The following is a 22,058-nucleotide window of genomic DNA, read 5'->3' on the forward strand; positions in this document are numbered from 1 at the left end:
TTCCAGAAAAGTGTGAAACTGTCTTGTTCCAAAAGCCAAATCATTGCCGCTCAATTATGCAGCGACTCCTTAGTCTCAGAGTGAACTTTGCCAGTTCTAAACTGTATATTTACACTCATTAAGTGATTTTATCATGCATTAGTCTCGTTATACTGTTACGTTAGAAGTGATCTTTCCATATTTACATTTGTCATCTTATTTGTCTTCAACCTTTCGGTTCTCGTTGAACAGAATTCTGTGGAAAATTTAGTTTCTTAATATGTTTTACACAATAGAAACAAGTTGTATGTTGGTCATCGAATTTATTAAGGTTTTCGATTTCTTTTCTGACGTATATCAATGCGATTGGTTTCCTATAATTCATGATTGATGGTTCGAACTTTAATTCAGATTCATCACTCCATCGTTCTGATTTATTCAATACTATAGGAGATTCATTCGTGGTGTGATGCTGACCACTCACCCCTATATAGTGCCGAGGTCAAAAAAGGGTAGGAGTTATACCTCACCTCCCCCAAGCGCCTGCATAGGTGTGTAGCGGGACGTTAAAAATAGGAGATCCATTACTTATAATATTTCAAGGATTTCTCTAATTGATTTTTACTTATGTTTTTTTCCGTTGTGTTACTTATATTTTGAATGTTATAGTGTACAAATTGTTTCACACATTCTCTGTCTGCTATCGTGTTACCGAGGAGACACCTTTAATGTCCTCGAGTCTTCTGCAATATGCGTCGTGTAGCCTTTTGGATTTGTTACAATTCTGAGAGCTTAACTCTCATGCTGTAACCAGACGTTGCCTCGCGTCCATCTTACATGCAATCGCCCTGTAAGTGAAGCTCCTTAATATAAACACGATATTTTTCAAAGTTGTGTCGACGTGTGGAAATCGCGACAGATTTCTGAAACTTTTTCTTTGGTCATATCGCCTTTTCAGGGTACGAAATGTTGATCGAGTTGTCAGTCTATGAACCGTAGATAGAGTGGATCTGAAAGAGATTTAATAGAAATGTCTGGAGGTGACGTATGCATGCAGGAATATGAAGTACTTGAAGTCAAGTTTGTCGTATTAAATTATGTTCCTTCAACCTTCCCTATCTTCAGCACAGTGACTTAATTCCGTTGCATTGTGGGTAACTACATGACGCGTGCATTTTACATACTTCTGCATATTAAAGTCTCGTATTGTTAGGTTTTCTTCATGCTATAACTATAGGATTCTCGTTACATGGTTATTAATTTGTAAAAGGAGTGAGATTAATACTTTATTTAGTATTGAATTCTGTAGTAACAGCTAAAAGATTTGTCAGTCCAGATGTGAATCCATAAAGCAGAATCTGTCTGGATTCTTATAATAATTGTAAGTGGGGTAATTAGACTATTTGGAAGTAGGCTGAGTAACTAATGCTGAACTAATAAAAAGGAAATTGGAATTTGTAGACAACAATACACGTTTTATCAACGGACGAACTTTTGTAAATAGTTTCCGTCTTAAGGGATACGTATTTTCCGTTGTAAGGATGTTCATTCAGTGATAAGTCTTTTTGGTATTGTTAAGTACTAGATAATACTTAGTGTACTGTATAAGTTAACTTATTGTGACTGAATTTCATCAAGTTTTAGACCTGTGTTAACAGACTTATATGCAGACACTCCCAATTTCGGTATTTGATGGGGCACGTGAGATCCTGTTTCTCAAATTCCAAGATACCGTTTAAAATTAGCTTCGACCGCTTTCTCAGAAATGTCTTGTTACTTATTATTTATGACCAATACATAATTATTATTCAGCGTCGCATGTTCTTTGCAAGTGAAGCAGCGTTGTTAAATTAAACTGTGAAAACTGTTAGTCACCAACGTTTCATTTGCGAAAGGGTTTACCAGATTTCGTTTTATAAGCATCTGAAAAAGGTCACAAACAGAAAATTGAACTCCAGTATTATTGTCCTAAAATTTTCTACAGGATTTTCTTGCTCAGAACTGTAAAAACAAGGCTAAAGTATTATTGGCAGCAAGAAACTTTCGAAGTTCCTCATAACTCTTTCCGTCATCAGTTGTAACTGACCGACAGGATGACTTTTAATTACATGTTGAAACATATCCGTACTTTCCTTTTCATCGGAAAGGAATATATTTAAGCGAAATTGCTTGTGAAGAAATTTGAAGTGTTCATACACTAACTTAATCGAATTTGTAGATATAGAAATGCTAACTAAATAACAATTTTCACCAAAATAGGTTATACATTTCAATGCTCACTTCATATAGTTAGTGATGCCGTAATTTTATTTCATAGGCTTTGATGATGACAATGATTTTGTATTTGAGGTTCTCAGGACTTTGAGTATGACGAGAGCTTTCTAACTTCTGGTTCCGTGTTATCTGGCAGAATTTTACCAACGTTTTAGAGGTCTTCGCTACCCCCATCATCAAGGCGATGAGTGCCCTGAGGATGAAGGCAGCAAGGAGTAAACCACACCTGGTAGCCCATAATTTTATAATTTTAATTTTTGTTTTTAACACTTGGACATGAAAAAACGTGCCAGTCCATTTTACAGACAAGAATAATTTAAATTTATATCAGCATCAGTTGTATGGGGCGTTGCTGTTTGTATTTATCTTCAACAAGGAATATCGTCAAGGGTAAAGTCAGACTGCTAAGCTCGCTCTATAAACCATCTTGGAGTTAGAGTATTTTTTTATAACCTGTAAACCCAGATAAATAGCAGATACAGAGTTACGAAAAATGTCACTCCATTATGCTCCAGGGAATTACTGTGTTATAATTTTTTCTCGTAACCTGGAAAAACAAAAAAAAAAACGTCAGTTAGGAACTTATGAAAAATGTCACTCATGTGTACTCTAAGGAATTACGTTATGAGAAAATGTGCTGTAGCTTTAGATAATAATGACTTTCACGTCGCAGTGTTTTATTTTCATGTATACTCATATTATAAGAATGCTCTCCTTGTCATTTATTAATCCGTAGTAAGTACGTTAGATGCAGGCTTGATCTATCCAAAGGGAACTACAGACTGGCAAATTCAGTTCTGTTTACTGCCATTTTGTCTGTTGATCGGGGAAATATAACATTATATGCGCTCAAGCACTCGTTATACTTTTGATGTTGGACTAGTATAGCCTGTAATCAGGTACTTCTAGTGAATTTTGACGCCAGTTTATTTTGAGTCGTTTAATCATTCTTAATATTTTTTATTATTTCAGATTTAAAGTGATTCTTAAAAATGAAGACGTAAGGATACAACTACAGTTTTATTTTTATTCTTTAAATGTTCTTTCTGTTTAAGTAACATTTTGTTTTATTTTTTAGAACGCCATTTTATTTGAAATATTAACACATAATTAAGTGTTTTCTACTTGACAATCTGTAGCATCTTTAAAATATTCCTTTGTTATGGAATGTCGCTGTTTATTTGTTAAGTTCTTATCACCGCGGCATTATGTCCGGAATGTCCCCATTTCGAATCTCATCCGGGATATTGCTTTGCATGATTCAGCTTTATCGTAGCATTAATTGTTTGTTTTTTTCAGGTACTTTTACGTGCTTCGTTTCACATTCTTTCATCTTCATAATTCATGATTTTCGCATTAGTTGAGAAACAATATTTCTCTTTAATAAATCTTTAGCTTAAATAACTGACTAATGACGAACTAAGCAACGAACTCCACGTAGGAGAACTCATATTGAGCCGTTTTCGACCCTATTCTTGGAAACGCGTGTTGAATACTCACGGGCTCCAAAGTACAGTCGCATATCGAGCCAGACTAGCTCTGAGATGGCGTGTCTGTTTTCCGAATTTTTGACTCTTAACCCAGAAACCGAAAGTTGTGATTTTCCATCGGCTTCGTGTTCCGGAAACATCACTTTCGAATCTTCGCACTGAGAATCTTAGTTCTTTGAGGCTTTTCACAGTCCTTGAAGACGAGTATTGAGACATCTTGAAATACTCCATGACCTCTTCCGTTTACATGATTTTTACATTATCTTCCGTAAAATAATCCTGCCATCGGCGTTCCCAAACTTGTTAAACCGGCAATTTTTGTTTTTTAAAAGCGACAGTTTAGCCAAGTAACTTATTTACTGAGTGCTAATAGCTTTAGAGTTACATTATTCATATAGTGAATAGAGTAGGTAGTAGACGGACGCGATTTGATTCTCGGCATGGCAGGATTTTCCTTTTCGACTGAATGCTGTGTGGCTGATCCATCCTCTTTTATAATGGATACTCGGGTTCCTTCCTCAAAGGTAAGGCGGTAGGATCGTGGCGAAATTAAGAAAGCGTAGACTTGTGTCTCCGTTCTTCCATACGTCTGCTTGGTGTGTTGCCTACTTAAGGAAAAGGAGCTATTTTACTTGTATTTCTGTTTATAAACCTAACAGAATTCCAGCCGTAGTTTCGTATTACGAGTTAATATTTATCTCTTCTCCATATCATTTAATTTGCATAATAATATACCGCTATACAATTAATGTAACTAACAAGTATTTTCTTACGAAGGTCTAAATTAGTTCAGTACTGGTTTTTGTTAGAAAACGGATAGTAATTTATTGAACGAAAGGATAATTTTGAATGCACCTATATATAGCTTTAGGGCAGCACCAGAAGCTAACAGGAAAAACAGAGACGATGAGTAGGATATAAAAACAGTGCACCAGTTACAGTTTGTGCCTTGGACCACACGCATGCACACGGTGTCATATAAATTTTGCGCTAATGAGAACTCATGCTACCACTTACTAGCACTGTTTCTGTGGTGTGTGTGAATGCACGCAATTAAATTCGAAATATAGTGGACAACTAAGAAGAAGCCTTGACCCACAAGAAACTCTCTCCCCAGGACCTTCCCGCATTCGTCTGATGTGTTAACGTAATTTCGTATAATCCTGTATCTTCTCTGCTGTGCTACGTTTCTGTTAGAGGAATCTCTAACAATCTTATATTGATCTTCTATACAAGGATGTCAGACAGGGAAAATTACGTCTCTGAATATTGCAGAAAACATAGAAAATTGAATATTTAATCCTTAGTTATTAATTAATTTTACTTTCTCGTACCGTTGTACTATTAGGTAGTAACATAGCCAGCTCGATACATTTGGTTTTGAGTGCTATATAATTTATTAAAGACCATTAATTTTATGTTAAAATGTTTCTATCGGGACGGAAGAAATAACAGAGTGATGAGACGTAGCCAAAAAAGTTTCAAGTCTTTAGACTATAATCCCGGTTTGTTATGTTGATTCTTGATTTTTATTCTACGTCACTTTTCACATACACTGTTCACTGTCTATTCCGGTAGTAAATAACATTTTTAAAAACCATTTAATGTTTTTGGCATTTGTAAATTTTTGACCGTTTTAAAACATTTTAATAAATAATTTGATCATTATTTCTTGACATCGGAAGGAGGTTTTACGTTCCCCAATAAAATGACGTGAAAGCATGGCATGCTTAAAACTTTGCATACCCAGAAGACAGCCATCTTCGTACTCACGGCCGTACGCACTTCAAATCCCACTTGTTAATTCATTGTAATTTGTGCATATTTTAATAAGATTTATTTTATATATTATATGTTAATTTGTCGTTGCTGAATACCTCATGAAGGGCTCCTTGGCCCTGGGATGCAACGAGGAAAATTTTATTGGCCCAAAGGTAGAAAAAAAGTTGAACCTCATATTCAAGTTGGTTACTCACCTCGCTGTAGTGTCGACATACTGTCTACGTTATGATCTGTGGCCCTCTGTTTTGTATATGCCAGTATGTCACGTAATAAATCCGATTATTCAATTCTCAAGTCTCGTTTTATGTGTGGAGATTAATTTTTCTCTAATAAATATCCCCAGAAAGTAATGCTTGGACACAGAAGCTGCTATAGTTTTTATTACTTAAAATAGGTCTCGACTTTTTCCTTTCACGTTAATTCGAATTTATTATTCGTAAGCACTTTGGAATTTTGCAATTCGTGAAGCTGAGATAACTTAATGATATATTACCAGATATGAAAGGGTGTCATTAAGGAGCATGCAGACAGATATGATTATTCTGCATTTCGTTCTTTGGAGAGAAAGAAATGTTAAAAATGCAGTTAATTACAAAACATGTTAACGAGTTACTGTGCAAAACATGGCTGTCGTTTTCAGTTGTAATAGATCACCAATGAGCACATGTTCTAGCTGAATACGTGTGTTTAATAGGTTTAACCACAGCTGGAGGCAGATGGCTTCTATTGGTCTTTAACGCGCGACCGTCGACCGCACAGGATATAAGTCACTGTGACAGGTTGTACTCCGTGCATGCATGGAAAGTTTAACGACGTAACGCACTTGTTTTCACTGAGCTCAACTAAATGTGAACTGTCTGTTCCACTGGTTCGTTCATTGTGGTTTATACAGGGGAAAATGTTCATCATCCTTATGACCGTTCATTTTTCAACTGCTTTGTGTGGCATCACTGTAATTGTCAGATTTTTTTGTTTACTGGTGTTCGATTTTTTCCAGATATAAAGAAGGAACAAAAAACACGCGTAAATAATGCACTTATTAAAGATCTCAAACGCAGTGTTTCAGCTGGATAACGGACAGCACATTTCACCATAATTTTACCGCTGGCGTCAGTTAAGATTGAAATGGCTGGGCAGCGTTTTGTAAAACTCCCCAGTATTATATTTTATCGAAATCTGTTTATCTGCCCTCGATTCGTATTACATGCACCCCTACAGGCATGTAGAGGAACAGATGATTTGGAACGCACCTGTGTGAATTACCTGCGCTTGAAAATGATGAATCTCAAATAGTAATTATACAGCTGTAAGTACTTATTAATTCAAACGATGATAATACTTTGATGGAAGCAGAAAATGTTTTTTGATCGAATTTTATACATGCCACTGCTTCTAATTGTTGAACGATTTATAATGAGCTCAGCTTTAAACCATATCGGTATGGAATCAATGCATAGTTTTGATGACAAATCTAAAAACCAAAAATTGAGGATCTTTGTAGTTTTTAATATCCACCACTAATCTTTGTTTGTGAGAACTTCAAAGAGAAGTAGGAGGGTGAGGTTTTCGATGTAGTAAAGAATGAAACGAAATGCAAAAGAGAAAGTAGCTCGACGGGTGGTGTGGATGAAAGGAGGGATAAGGATCTAAAGTGGAAGTAATTTAGAGACAAAATAAAGCTTGAATAATTAAAAGACTAAAGGACAATGAGAAGAGATACTATCCAGACCTGTAGGAAAGAAAATCCGGTAATTTGAATAAAAACATATTGTTCTTCTTTACTCACATTATTATTCAGAATAATTTTTAAACGTTCTCGTTCGAGTGTTACCCATTCTTTTCAGTCCTGTATTTTTATTTTTATTTGTTTTTTGTATTTAAGATGAAATTTTCTGAAACTTTTGCTCCCAGTCATAACAATTTGTTTTAAGTAGCCTAACATTTCATGAATGCAACAGGTAAACTATGATAATTCTCATTTCACTTCCAGTAATATACGAAATTACGTAACGACGTACCACCAATAATTTAGATTAAGTGGATTCAAAGTCACTAATTCTAACCAACTATTAATACATTAATGTTTATGGTTCTCTCAGTCTCTTAAACAGCCAAATTGCCCTCTTCCATTCATCTCCAATTCAGACTCTACGGTAACAATTTTAGACGCTCTAGCCTTCAAAATGTTATGTAGAAATATATTTTTCGTCCCGTTTGCCATGTTAAGATAGGTCGATAACAAGGTCGTTGTATCTGCCATTAGTTCTTGAATCAGTCAGTGAGTGAGCCTGTTATAAAATGAAAGATTTATGCTTATGCGAGATTAGAAGTTGCAGTATCGACGTCGGTTTGGCTGTAGAATTGGGATCGTAAAGTTTATGCCTGATAAAATGTAACCGTTGTGGTCTTAAAGAAGTTCTTGAAATCTTTGACTTCCACAGGTCCTCTATTTGAAACAGTGAAACAGATTAAGTAAGTTAGACTGTTGTGACTGTTGGTAGTGACTGCTTTTGAGGTGGGTTTGCTTGGGAGGGTCGTCAAAGTCTCTGATAATTTAAGTCTGGTTTTCCCGGAATTCTTTTCTCAGCAGAGGTAGGAAATTTTGTCTTCGCTATTGACTCAAACCGGTTCTTGGCCAAACTCGACTCTAATATCAAAAGGGTACCAAGAACCTCAGTCTTTGTAATATAGCCGCCAGAGCGTGTAACTGATCAAATTCTTTCGTCTTGTACAGAGGTTAGGAATGCGAGGGGCTTTACCCCCCCCCCCAACGCCCACACACACACACACACATTTCGTCATGTTTCACTTACGTACAATCGGAATGATTCAAATGTGTGTGAGCTGTAGTTGTTGAATCGCGTATTATACATTTATGTTAATTCCTTCAATCCAGCTTCTTCATAAATATCGCTAGTTTTAAGATTATTCTTATAGTTGACTTAGCTTGACAGAGTCACATCTAATAGTTCCTGCCCTTGACCGGACATATATTTAAACGCTTCATGATAATATCAGAATATGATAAAATTACAGTATATCAGTTTATGGTGAATAAAGTGATATAAATCTATACGTTAACCTAGTTAGGGCTACATATCGACATGAGAAATTTCGAAGTGCAAAGAGTAATGCCGTTATGTGAATCGCAAAGTTGGTAATAATATTCTGCATCCATCATGATCGGCAGACGTTTATTCTTCTCAGCAAACATGAGAATTCAATTATAGAAATATCATCAGTGTACTTGTTTGAAATGAGAAAATAAATAAATGCTTTGAGGTTGCCAGCCAAAGAAAGAAAGGGGTTGAGTTCCGACATCTCTGTTGCCCATTTGCTCCATTTTGTGCTGGATGTACAACAGAAATAGATGACTCGCATAAAATGGGTACGTTTTAGAAAGACGAAAATAAAATATAAACCGCTGCTACAAGGATTCTGAAACTTTCGCCAGTGCTTTATTTTAAATGGCGATGTTAATAATAAAACTATGAGAATACTTAAACGTGTCTTCAATAAAAATGTTGCATTAGCTTAAACATATTTTTATTAAACTAATTTGGATAATAATATCCAGTGACTTAAGCCTGAACTGTAAATATGTTAATCAATTATGGTTATAGTTTGCGTAAGACAGTTGTTAGGAATATGAAATTTTGAATAGACGTAAAACGTAAACATTTTTGTAACTATTTCAATGCGTTTTCGTTTTGAAAATCGCATCAGTAGTATACAAATTTAGAATTGTATATTAATAAAGTTAATGAACAAATACAACTCATGGAATCGTGCGTTGCTACTAGCCACGACGTTAGTGGAAGTCTTATACAAGTAATTTTCATCTTTAGTGACAAGCAGACTATTATGGAGTTAAAATTATTCAAATGTACGCGTGGCATTTCTCCACTCCATTTTGCGAAGTTAATTGTAAAGCAGAATTATTTGCGCAACCATCTGCATGATAAAGGCAATACGCCACAAAAATAAGAAAAGTAGATGTGAGAGAAAGTATCAAAATGGGTTTATCCCTAAATAGATGCTTCTTTAAAGTGAGATATTTTTCGTGTTTAATCACTTGAAATAATCTCAGCGAGTAAAATTTAATTTTGAATGATGTTTAGTTTTTCTTCTTCTTCTAATGTTGAAGTGGAAGGCGCAAGATGAAACTCATTTATTTTTCTATCACTGAATGTATAAAACTTAAGGCGTTGGGAAAAAGAAGATTAAGCTAGGAAACTGAGTGTGAGTACGGACAGCGTCGGCGGGGTGAGGAAGACTTGAAACAAATGAAATGCTGTGCCGTGACATCTGTCACCGACAGAGGTCTCCACGTACCGCGCCAACGCCTTCAGCTCTTACTTCTACAACACTAAACTTTCAGCTGACGCGTTGGAAAAGCCTTTGCAGAACTTATTATTGCGTGTATGCCCCAGCACCACCGATAACTTGCAAAAATTTGTGGCGTTTAAAATGAAACACCACGCAACTGGAAACTGATTTATAAAATTCTGGAATACGATCGATGAATCTTATAGTAAATATAATCATATATGGACATTAAACATTCCATGATGTACATAACGCATGATGTTGTAAAGTTTAGTTACATATTGAATAAGCGCTCTGTCATATACTTCGCTGGCTTCAAAATAAAAACACTTATCTAACGCAGAAAATTATTATTATCATGCACTTTAATAAATAAATTGAATTGGATTATTATCGATTCTTTTCTGATACCTTTTCGTACATCAGGCTAGCATACCTTTCAAACTGAGCATGTTTTATTTGCGTAATTTCATATGGTGTAGTTAGTATGAACTATACCATCCGCTAAATCAATGATTTACAATTTTTTAATTATTTTAAGTGTATATTTCCATACTTAAAACTCTCTCCAGCAAGTATTTCGTATAACTTTGTTAAACTTTCAGTTATTCCACCCGTGATTAAACATAAATTATGTGTCCGGCTGCTGCTATGTCGTTGATTTATTATCATAAGAAACAATTAAAGTTTCACAGTTTTCGATAACCGCTTACTTCAACAAATATCAGGGTCCGAAAATAAATAGTACATATGTTATTACTGTCCTAGAACTTGGCACATCCGCCTTTGTCGTAATACCTACGGCATGAAATTTAAAAAAAACACACGGATGGGAATGGTATCTAGTCCTTGATGCTGACACGAAATTTGATTAAAATCGATCGGTTGTTTTATATACACGCAGGCAGGCAGCCACATTGACGCGCTATATTTCTTGACCTAGGTTTTCGCGGTTGTAGTTCGAAATATAACTTCGGCGTTCAGGTGTGAACCGCGTAGAATGTTGAGTATTAACCAAAGTTTCGGCAGACATTGCCATCTTGAATTTTCAAAATTCGATGCGGCTCACACCCGAAACCCGAAGTTACGCAGAACACAAGAAACTGTAAGTATATTAGTTCTTTTGTATATAAAAGAAGACAAACTGAAAATAACTCTTGCAGTAGTAAATTATAGCATGTTGATTCCGCTAAATTTAAATTTGTCGGGTATGACCTTAAAGCAGTCGCCCATCACCATATTAGTAAGTTTGACAAACAAGTCATATTTCATACAGAATTTCCTAGCATACTTATGATCTATCTCCATACCAAATGTGTTTACGAGCAGCAAAAGAGTTTTATTAGTTACCGTCAAAACAAAATTTGAATGTGCATTATAAACGGACTTCATATTGTTTTCCAATCTACATAACTGTCTTTACAATGATTCTGTGTTTCCAAGACAAGTTATGGTACCATAGAAATTTAATCAGCACATTTATTGTCGCTAATATAGCTTCAATTTCAGAAGATTGTGAGACCTCCATGTTAGAATTATTGACTACAGGAAACTGAAATTACGAAGATGAGACGTTCTCCAGTGATTTGATGCCCGTTCCAAGGTTCATACATATTTGTCAATCGACTCTAAAGATATTGGTGTTGTGTGGGGGTTGGAGGTCAAGACGCAGCGAAGTATTGAACATAACATAAAGTTATCTTATAAAACAATGAAGGCGTCTGAACATATTTAACACCCAATAAATATTACACATATTATAAAAATCAGATAATTCTGAAGCTTTCTTATTTCTGCATAGGTTTAAACCGCTTTTGTCTAGTCGCTTTCGTGTATATTGGCTTCCCGATACAACTTTATATTCCCCATACACAACGTAGAAAAGAAAGTGTTAGAAACAGCACTCTATGAATGCCAGAGTCATGTAGCTAATAAAGCATCAGTCTTGACAAGTTACATTTTTCGCTTTTCACACGCATTGTTTTATATGTCCGCTGTCTCTCTTTTATATTGTGCGAAATAACTATCCTTCTGCTGTATTTCTCATTAGTGTTTTGAAATGAGAAATGTTAATGTATTTATTCTAACTTTTCGTCAGTGCATTCTCTCATCTCCAGTCCAGTAGTAAGCACACAATCTGTCAGTTTGTCTTTGCTTGTAATTATACACACAGACCATACAATTCTTCATACGCTCCTATGGGTACTCGCTATTTAATTTAACTTTAACCACCCAAACGTTAGAGTTTTACTTGCGGCTTAGTTTTATTTCAGAAACAGCCCTTACTAATTTGTTCGCAGCTGTGTACGTGGTGCAAATGTGGAAGTGACATGTGGTTTGTCGCAAGTTGTCATGGGACTCGTCCCGTTGAAAGCCTCTGTGCAGCTTAAAATATCGTTCCAAAAAAGGCAGTGCGCGTCATGTGAATACACACAAAACTATATAAAGTATTACCTGACATGGATCTGGATGCCTCTGCCACGATAACGCGGTGGTAATTTATTTCTGTGGTTAGTGAAAAGTCATTTTGTTTCCATCTGTCTGAGTTGTTTGGAAAATAGAACTAAATGCAGGTTTTCCAAGCAATCATTCTCATATTAGTGAGACAGCAAAAAATTTATAACTAACGACCAAGTGGAAATAGCTTGTCCATAAAGCTTACGTTTATAAAAAAGCGACCGTGCTGGGTGTGTTGAAAGGTGATCATAAAAAATATTGGAGAGGATATCGGGATAAAAAACGGAACGTGATAGACCGTGATAATATAGAGGAAAATGATAAGGAATCGTGTGCTGAGAAGAATTAAAGGAGGTCTCAGAACACAATAACCCACAAATTCTGTGAATGTAAATATACAGAAGTAAAAAAAACCTGGTTTAATAGTGATGCATGTCTATACACTTTTAGCCCCATGTATGTTTAGTCAGAACTTTCCTTTATGCAAAATATTTTATATTTGAATTTAATTGTTTTAAATTGAATAAAAATTTACTTGGATATTATCCATCGTCTAGTAAATATAAAACTTAAAACGACGTTTCGGAGATGGGACTCTATCTCCGTCTTCAGGTTCCTACACAGTTGGGCCCACTAGATAGAGCTAATCCCTATCTCCGGACAAAGTAAAAAAGTGAAAGTCCCGGAATAAAAAGGCATTACCACACCATCCATCCGTGGGACGTGAGTTTTTGTTTTTTGGCTTTATCGTGTTTATGAATTTTGATTTCTACATACTATTCTTTTACGTCCCACGTATGGATGGTGTGGTAATGCCTTTTTATTCCGGGACTTTCACTTTTTTACTTTGTCCGGAGATAGGGATTAGCTCTATCTAGTGGGCCCAACTGTGTAGGAACCTGAAGACGGAGATAGAGTCCCATCTCCGAAACGTCGTTTTACGTTTTATATTTACTAGACGATGGATAATATCCAAGTAAATTTTTATTCAATTGACTCTTCACCATCGTCAAGAAGTTTTAGATTTGGTAATTGTTTTAGGTTAGGTTTGAGGTTTCAGTGGTGACGAGTGTGAATGTCACCATGCAATCTGATAGACAGATAGACAGGTGTTTACTACGTCCGTCATCAGCGCTATCAAACATCGGTCATCATCTATCACACTACACGGTATGACCAGAAGACAGCCAACTTCGTAATTTTATTGGATTATTGAGATTTTTTAATTATTTATTTCAGAAATATCACATTGTTCTTTTACTAACCTGCTTCATGGTGCACAGTCATTAATACGAAACTGAGAGTTGCACAGCCGATCAATAAACTTGTGGTACGCGAAAGTTTATTACTGTGTATGCTGCTGGACCTTCGTAATCCTGACGCAAATGTGATTTGTTTTCGATAGATAATCGGTTCGAATCTCGGCTACAGAATAATTTAATACAGTTCAATAAATAACTAGGATAACTGCGGTGTAGGCACAAACTACTTTAGACTTTTATTATATTGGATAAGTATTGTTTAATTTTATTAAGAACTAAGTAGGTTTTAATATGAGTAAATTTGCGCTAATGTCGAAACAGAAGACATTTCAGGCAATCGGCCATGGTCTGGTTTAAAGGTGGTGTTCCGACGCAGAACTAAGAAATTAGAGCATGTTATGCAACTTTTCTTTATAATTAGTTTCTTGCAGGGTTCAAAGCGAGGGCCATTTGAATGGACTGCGCTGCTCAGGATTTCTCCGTCTTTTTGAAAATTAAAGTATACAAAACAATAATCTTGCCTGTTGTTTTGTATGGGTGCGAAACATGGTCTCTCACTCAGAGGGAGGAACACAGATTGCAGGTGTTTGAGAATCGGGTGTTGAGGAGGATATTTGGGCCTAAGAGGGAAGACGATGGGGCGTGGAGAAAACTGCACAATGACGAGCTTAAAAATCTGTACTGCTCCCCCAGTATTGTGAGGGTGATTAAGTCGAGAAGAGTGAGATGGGCGGGACATGTAGCGCGCATGGATGGGACAAGAGGTGTGCACCGGGTACTGGTTGGGAAACCTGAAGGGAAGAGACCGCTGGGGAGACCTAGACGTAGATGGGAGGATAATCTCAGGCGGGATCTATGGGAGATAGGAGTTGAAGGAAACTGGATTTTGTTGGCCCAGGACAGGGTCCGGTGGAGGGCTTTGGTTAATTCGGTGATGAACCTTCGGGTTCGGTAAGCCATCTAGTTAGTTAGTCAGTTTGATATTTTGGTTGGACTGTGGTTTTTATGATTGGCTGTAATGATGGTATCACTCTGTTATTTCTTCACGGAAAGTGATAAAGAATGTAGTTTTGTTTAACGTTATTTTTGGAAAGAAATTGATATGTCATCGTACGATGGAATGATAAATTAATTCATCTCATACGTGGAAGCATATATTTTATACTAAATTTTAAAATTAAATCGAATTTTTTGACATAAATTGAAGGAAAACCAGTAGGTTTGATAAAGGAGATGTATTCTTCCCACTTCTCAGTTTTCGTTTTGCTTTTGAGTATTCATGGAGAACTGAGTAACACGAAGGGAGGAGGAAACTTACAGCCACTTGGCGCACAAACAGTCGAATGAAAGATGACGTTGGGAAATTGTATGAGAACAGAAAGAGACCAAAAATATATGGAAGTGTTCCAAACTGCGAGTCATTTTCTAACTTTCAAGAATTTTTCTATCTTCCTTTCTTGTTGTTGCAAGAAACAATTTTTCATCATTCTACTCGTCCTACCGTTGTGTAAAAAACTGACTTGAACTTTAGTGAAGTATGACAATACGATCATTTAGGAAGAAAGTTGCATTGGCAAAAACCTAAAATGATGGGTTATATAGTGTAAAAAGATCCCATTTTAGTTGTTTTTTTCCCCTACAGAGCGCATAAACATGGCCCGTATTTTATCATCTTCACATAAACTTCTGACAGTAAAATATTATTTTGCACTTCAGTCGGTAATAAGATGGAACTATCAGGTGTGAAATATAGTGCATGCGATTTATCTGCTTTTCGACGTTATTATCAGTGTTATAATATACCAGTGCTCATCGTCTCTTAAAATTGGTCTAATTTGGAACAGCATTAACAAACATTTGTAAACACGTCATAGATATGGCAAGCATGGCTTATGACATAAGGAAGCCGACAGAATAGACTTGGCCACATATCATATAGCTGCCAGAATTCCTGAATAAAAATCTATATCTTACATGGAATAAGGCAAAACTCATCAGCATTTGAAGACAAATCAGTTAATAATATTAAATTAGAAAATGCCGAATCTGAACTAACAAAAGAGGACATTAATAATTAATTAAATTGTCAGTGATTAAACATTATTAATGTTAAAAGTCAAATACTTTATGTTGTAAATTTAAATGAAGAGAACAGGGATATATATATATATATATATATATATATATATATATATATATATAGTGTATGATGCCCACTTCCACTCAAAAACTTCCCTTCCCGAATGAAGACCTTCCAAACCTATAAAATATTAATTACATAGCTCACCGATCTCTCTTTGTGCAACAGTACTGCTGGTATGGACTTCCAATATCACAAAGTTTTGAAACATGATATTAAAACTTTCAAACGCAAAAATTCTTCCTAGAAATTAGCACGATACTGACGTTATCAAGTCTGGCTTCAGTAGCTGCGTGACTTATACCAATGAAACATAAATATCAAACCTGTATTACTTGCTTCACAACCACGTCGTTATTTTCAGTTTCAGGAATATCAGCCAGTGTAGAAGTTGCTGTTTACGATTTTAATAATACACACTAAATTTTAACCCTGACAATGAAGGACACAATTTTGACTCCAAATCATATTCTAGAACGTGTGACATGCCTTGCTCTAATGTTTGTCAGGTTGTTTCCAGTGGGACGATTTCCACTGCACGTATGATGTTTATTAACTTGTTTATAGATGTGAGATTTGAGGTTTTCACGGCGGTGGTGGTGATGATGATGATGATCTCTTGGGTTCTGGCGCCATGTGGGTTGTGTCGTAGACCGTTATGGATTATTAAACAGAATAAGAGGGAAGACACATTCAAATTACAGACCATTTCATTGTAATTTTGACATGAAATGACACGAGAACATTGAACATTCAAGAACTTGAGCGTTTTATAATTAAATATTAGGCTTTTCCATAAAACGATATCCTGTGTTAGTGAGGTGTTATTTACTGTGTTTCAGTTCCACCCGAGCGTCCTGTGATTTATGACGACAAGAGAAGGGACAGAAGCAAGCTCCTGGAGCGATACAACGAAGGGAGCGACGTGTTCCTCGTGTGTGAGGTCACGGGAGGTGAGTATCCTGACCTGATAAATTGCACCAAGAAAATTACACTGGCCCTTCCATTTCTCTGCGGATGTACACACGCGTGTATTCGGTTGCGGAAGTGACGTAAAGGAGCTCATTAAAGGTAAAAGTAGGGATATTCGAGAATGAATAATAACTGATGTCAACAAACCGGATGTTGTAATTGTTATTGGCTTTGTAGTTGCGTTCAGTATTGCAGACTATAGAGAATAAAATAGGATGTGATCGATACTTGATTAGTGTTAATTAAAATATTTATCACACAATTTTTTAAGTACGCAGGCCACTCAGTTTGCACTATTACAGTGTTGTCGACAGATTCTGGTTTTCATGTGGCAAATCTTTGAAATCTTCGTAAATTGTATGATCATTGTATTTTAGTCATGGCACAAATTCTGCGTCATTCGCGATCTTCTATCGTGTCAGGTGTAGCACAAAGACTTGTGGTCTTCATACCTAGAAGTAGGCTTAACATAGTGGCAATGTAATGAAGGATGTATCTCTCATTCATGAGGTGGGCGAATTGTGTAAATAGAAATGACTTTGGATAATTTTGGTTTAACTTCTCTGTGTTTGTCGCTCTGTACTGAGCGTGTTTACTTACTGTAAATGCCCTGTTAGAATTTGATGTTGACAACTGATTTAATTACTCAAGTATTCCTTAATGTGTAAATGAAACTGAAATAAAATACGTTCTAAACTCGGCGAAGATGAGATCGTTTTTGACATAACAACGCTTGTGGTATTCACTCTACCTTCTTTGTGTTTAATGTTATTGGCCGAGAACCTGTTATTTTTATACACCGCGTTACTTGAACTAGTATTTTTCAGAACACACTGTTAAGTAAGGAGATTTTTATACTGTTTGTTAAGTTATATTGCTTAACAGAAATGGTGTTAAAATCATGTGGCCATATGTATTCGTCATCCATCCATTTAAGAGAATACTCTGTTTGCAATGAAGTGTGTAAAGAATAGCACGTTTTCCATTGAAAGCGTGTACAGTTATTTATTAGAGTTTATGACTTTTTGGAGATCGCTTCAGGAATATATCCACTGCCAATAGAAAGGTACGCGTGCATTCTGTATTGCAAAAGGCCGAATGTCATTTTCTTACGTTAGCTGTAGTATCTTTACGACAAGGAACCGATATCTCTGGACGCTTTCAAATGCTTTTGCACGTTTACAATCATCTCGGCGTATCTCGTCTAGTCTACCAATGTTACAGAAAGGTTATGTTTACATTAGAATCCTAGTCGTAGTCCCTAAGGATCATGGAGATCTAAAAAAAACTTAGTGGGGCCTAATTGTTCCTTGATGTAGAAGAGAGAATAGCGAGTCTTCAACTTATTCATTTAAAATTTAATTTAATTTCGGCCTCAGTTTCAAGTGGCTCAGACTTCATCGCGATATTTACTCCGCTGCGATTCCTTCACCATTTTTTTTGCCAATAAAATAGATATACGTAAATAATTATATTTTCAATTTCTTAGTGAAGCACATACGTCTGTTGTTGCTCTGTTTTTTGTTTTTGTTTTTCAGCATACTATGAAAGCAATTATACTGTTTGCCATTTATTTTACTTAATGAAGGTAATGCTGATCCTAATATCCTGATGAAACGAGGGGTTAGGACTTCTGCTTCAAATTCGGAAGTTCCCTTTTTCAAATCTCGGACAGGAGACAGGCTGTTCTGACTGAATGTTTTCGTCGCTTTTGCCGTCTCTCCAGGCATATTCCGGGATATTAACTTTAATCAGGCCACGACAATTTCTTGAATACCCTTTCCAATTCATTATTTATTGATCATCCTATAATTCGACGCTTTATTTTGACCTAATGACAGAATCGTCACAAACAAACACTAAAGCCTTGTAGCCCTTTTTTTCAATGTATTTTGTTTGGAATTTACCTAATTTTTATATAAAATAAAGCGATATATACATATATGGTTATTTAAAAAGAGCCATTCTGTGAATTATTACACTAACTACCGTAGTATGACCAGTCAAATTTGACGGGAATGAATCCTTTAGTGTTCAGCAACCATACAAATTATCGCATCATTGTTCTTGCAAATCGCATTGAAAGTACAAAGTCCATAATGTATTAAGTAAATTATATGTGAAAACATATTCACGGCGACTATAACCAAATTCCAATCAACGAAACGAAAAAAAAGAGGAAAATAAACTACCGACCTGCCCTCTCCAGACACCAGACTTCCGCCAATCGCATAGTCCGTCGAACCACATTATAGGCGCCATTATAGCCTCGTTTGCATTTCTTAATACCATACTCTCGACCGTCAAAACCTTATTCTTCCCGAATAAAGTGAATTCCGCGCCCCTACAATGTAGTGTGACGGACGGACATGAGGAGAAGATACAGATCTTTTGACACACTTTACCACTCAGCATTGGATAAGCTTACAGTTATTTTCCCTCTCATACATTTTCTCTTTTGCCACGATTTGCATTATGACCCACCTTAACGGCGGCCCTAACATCTGTGAACTTACTTAACAGCTTCCGTGTTATTTCATTAAATACGTACAAAGACTTGCTTCATTACGGTATCTCCCATCGCGGAAACGAAGCCTACTGCATACATTACTGTCAGAGGTCGTATTGATCGAGCCTCGAGGCTTAATTTGCCCTATATCATAAAGAGGTAATAATTGCAAGTGGATGTTGCAATATCAAATCTAGTTTCTTATTACATTGTATTCCGGAATAATTAACGTGCATTCCTCAGCCGAGGCTTCGAGGTCGTTTCCATGGTGAAGACTTACGTAATTGCTTCTTGTCAGCCTATGTCGTACTCAAAGAGTTGATTTTGATGCAAGAAAAGTTGAGAATTAGATGGAAGAATAAGTAAGGACTGTGTGTAATATTTAGCGTCTATGAGCAGACGTAATTTAAGTCCACATGGACTAATATTAGGTAGATACCAGTATTTCGGAGAAAGTTATTGTCACCATCTTTAGGGTTGCTCGTTTTTATGCAACTTAATATTTTATTTTCTAGGTTCATCGTTACGTACGTGGTTTGTATATAAGCTGACACTTCAAAGTTTGTCGCTTAATTATTCTGTTAAAAATGCAACTAGGATAGGAGAGATGAAATTTGTATACGACGTTCTTTTGAAAGGGAGAGTGCTGAGATAATATTAAACAGATTTAATAATATTAATAATAATTTGTGAGGATTTGAATCGGATTGAGTTGGTTCAGGGATACATGTGCAGTGTGCAGATAACCTTAACGACTGTCTTACTGTGTTATGTATGAAAGTTTACCGCAGAGGCAAAGTCGAAAACTTAAAATTCCATAAATCCACCTAATACATGCATAAAGGTTGCTTTTCTATTGCCATAAATACATAGCATCTTCAGAGACTGCTGTAATAATTGAAGGAATGCTAAATTGTATTTAGTGCGCTGTTTCAAAGTAAGTGTTGCGGGAAGACCAAAGAAATTTGGCAGTATACTATACTAAGCGCTCAAGAAAACAGGCACACAATTTCGTAATAAGGAATATAAAATAAAACACGAAATGAGTTAAGGCAGAATGTAGAAAACATATAATCAGAATAAAAGAGATTGGTATTTATATGATGGTTCCTTTCACGTTCATTAAAACTTTTCTTTAGAAATTACATTTGAATTCGTACAATTTTCTTTTGTTATGCTTGTCCCTAAGTTTCCACTTTTCCTCAATAAACTTGAAGGTTGCTGCTATACGGGGATTTCCAGTACCGTTTTCTTCTCTCTTTTTTGTATTATGTTCTGCTTAAGAGAACGGTTCTGCATTCGAGAGGTGGAAGCAAGGAAGCCCTGGGACGTGAGATTGTGAAGTCATGACACAATACACCTAAATGGAGTAAAGTCTGAGTGTCATTACAATGCTTGCAATGAGTGTTAGACAGTTTTCAATTTGTATAGCTAGCCTATATCTTATTATTTTAAAGTCATGAAGACTTTCCAGTATTTCTGTCAACTTTATTTCTTCACACTACAGGGAGGGGTATCGCTAGTCCGAACATAAACTTTGAAAAGCATTGTAACAAAACTCATGTTCAAAACTCATAACAACGAAGGCTTACTTAAACGTTTTCTTCGATATGTGTTGTAGAACAGAATTCTTTTGAGATAGACTTTCACGGAATTGGACAGACAAATTTTCGTTAGCCTCTAACAGTTAAGAGATCATTGTTGTCATACCTTACAACCCAGTTTCACTAAGAAATATTTTACTATTATCTTCCCAATATGCCGGCCAAAATCTTCCGTATAGGATAACAAGATTTTGTTCTCATTGCTAATTACCTTTATGCCTTGTCCGCCTGATGAACATTCTAATATCTGATTCTCCGATTAATTACGTACATTTCTATATTCGGTGCGATCGGAAAGTTTCCAGACTGCGCGTATAAAAACCCGTACACTTATCTCAGGTATTAAATTCATCCATCACCCTCGAAGTAGTTTCCCTGGGAGTGAACACAACGATCCCAGCGCCGCTGCCAAGCCTGGAAGCATCCCTGGAAATCTTTCTTTGTCAGCCTGTCAAGCACCATCTGCGATTCTGCCTGAATCTCTTCTATCGTCTCAAATCTCCTTCCCTTTAGCTGAATTTTCATCTTTGGGAAGAGGAAGAAGTCACATGGCGAATAAGGAGGGTGCGGGATGACGGCCATGGTGTTTGAGGCCAAAAACTGCCGAACTTTGAGGGCGGTGTGCGCTGGCGCGTTGTCATGATGCAGCAGCCAGTTGTGGTTGCGCCACTTTGACGGCCGCTTCCGTCCTTTAGAATCAGCTGACAGGTCCCATATCCTATCCCAACAATGTCGTACAAGTCGTTGATGGTACGACGTCGATCTTCGTGAATGGCCTGCCGAATCTTCGTAACATTTTCGGGCGTTGTGCTCGAAGATGGTCGTCCAGAACGCTCGTCATCATCGACAGAGGTTCGGCCATTTTTAAAACGTGAATGCCACACAAAAGTTTGTGCACGACCCATTGCGGACTCCCCAAATGCTTGCTTTAGCATTTTATAGGTTTCCGTAGCCGTTTTGGCGAGTCTTTGGCAAGAGATTCAGGCAGAATCGCAGATGGTGCTTGACAGGCTGACAAAGACAGATTTCCAGGGATGCTTCCAGGCTTGGCAGCGGCACTGGGATCGTTGTGTTCACTCCCAGGGGAACTACTTCGAGGGTGATGGATGAATTTAATACCTGAGATAAGTGTACGGGTTTTTATACGCTCAGTCTGGAAACCTTCCGATCGCACCTCGTATGCAATTAATTGGAGCGTGAACTGTAACATATTCCTTGTATATTTTCAATAAATATCGTTATATATATATATATATATAT

General features: G+C 36.5%; 1 protein-coding gene across 3 annotated transcripts in view; it reads left to right on the plus strand.

Annotated features, from left to right (window-relative positions):
• The window catches only part of side-IV (sidestep IV transmembrane protein), a 446,858-nt gene that overhangs the window by 360,923 nt on the left and 63,877 nt on the right, over positions 1–22,058 (plus strand). For all 3 annotated transcript variants that reach the window (XM_087358210.1, XM_087358211.1, XM_087358209.1), the window contains one exon: positions 16,556–16,666. In XM_087358210.1, coding sequence (XP_087214336.1) covers positions 16,556–16,666 — 111 coding nt within the window. The remainder of the gene's footprint in view (positions 1–16,555; positions 16,667–22,058) is intronic.

The sequence above is a fragment of the Zootermopsis nevadensis genome, unplaced genomic scaffold (assembly GCF_977971745.1).
Source record: "Zootermopsis nevadensis isolate Lab colony 2312 unplaced genomic scaffold, Znev_1.0 Znev_ptg000029l, whole genome shotgun sequence".
NCBI lineage: Eukaryota > Metazoa > Arthropoda > Insecta > Blattodea > Termopsidae > Zootermopsis > Zootermopsis nevadensis.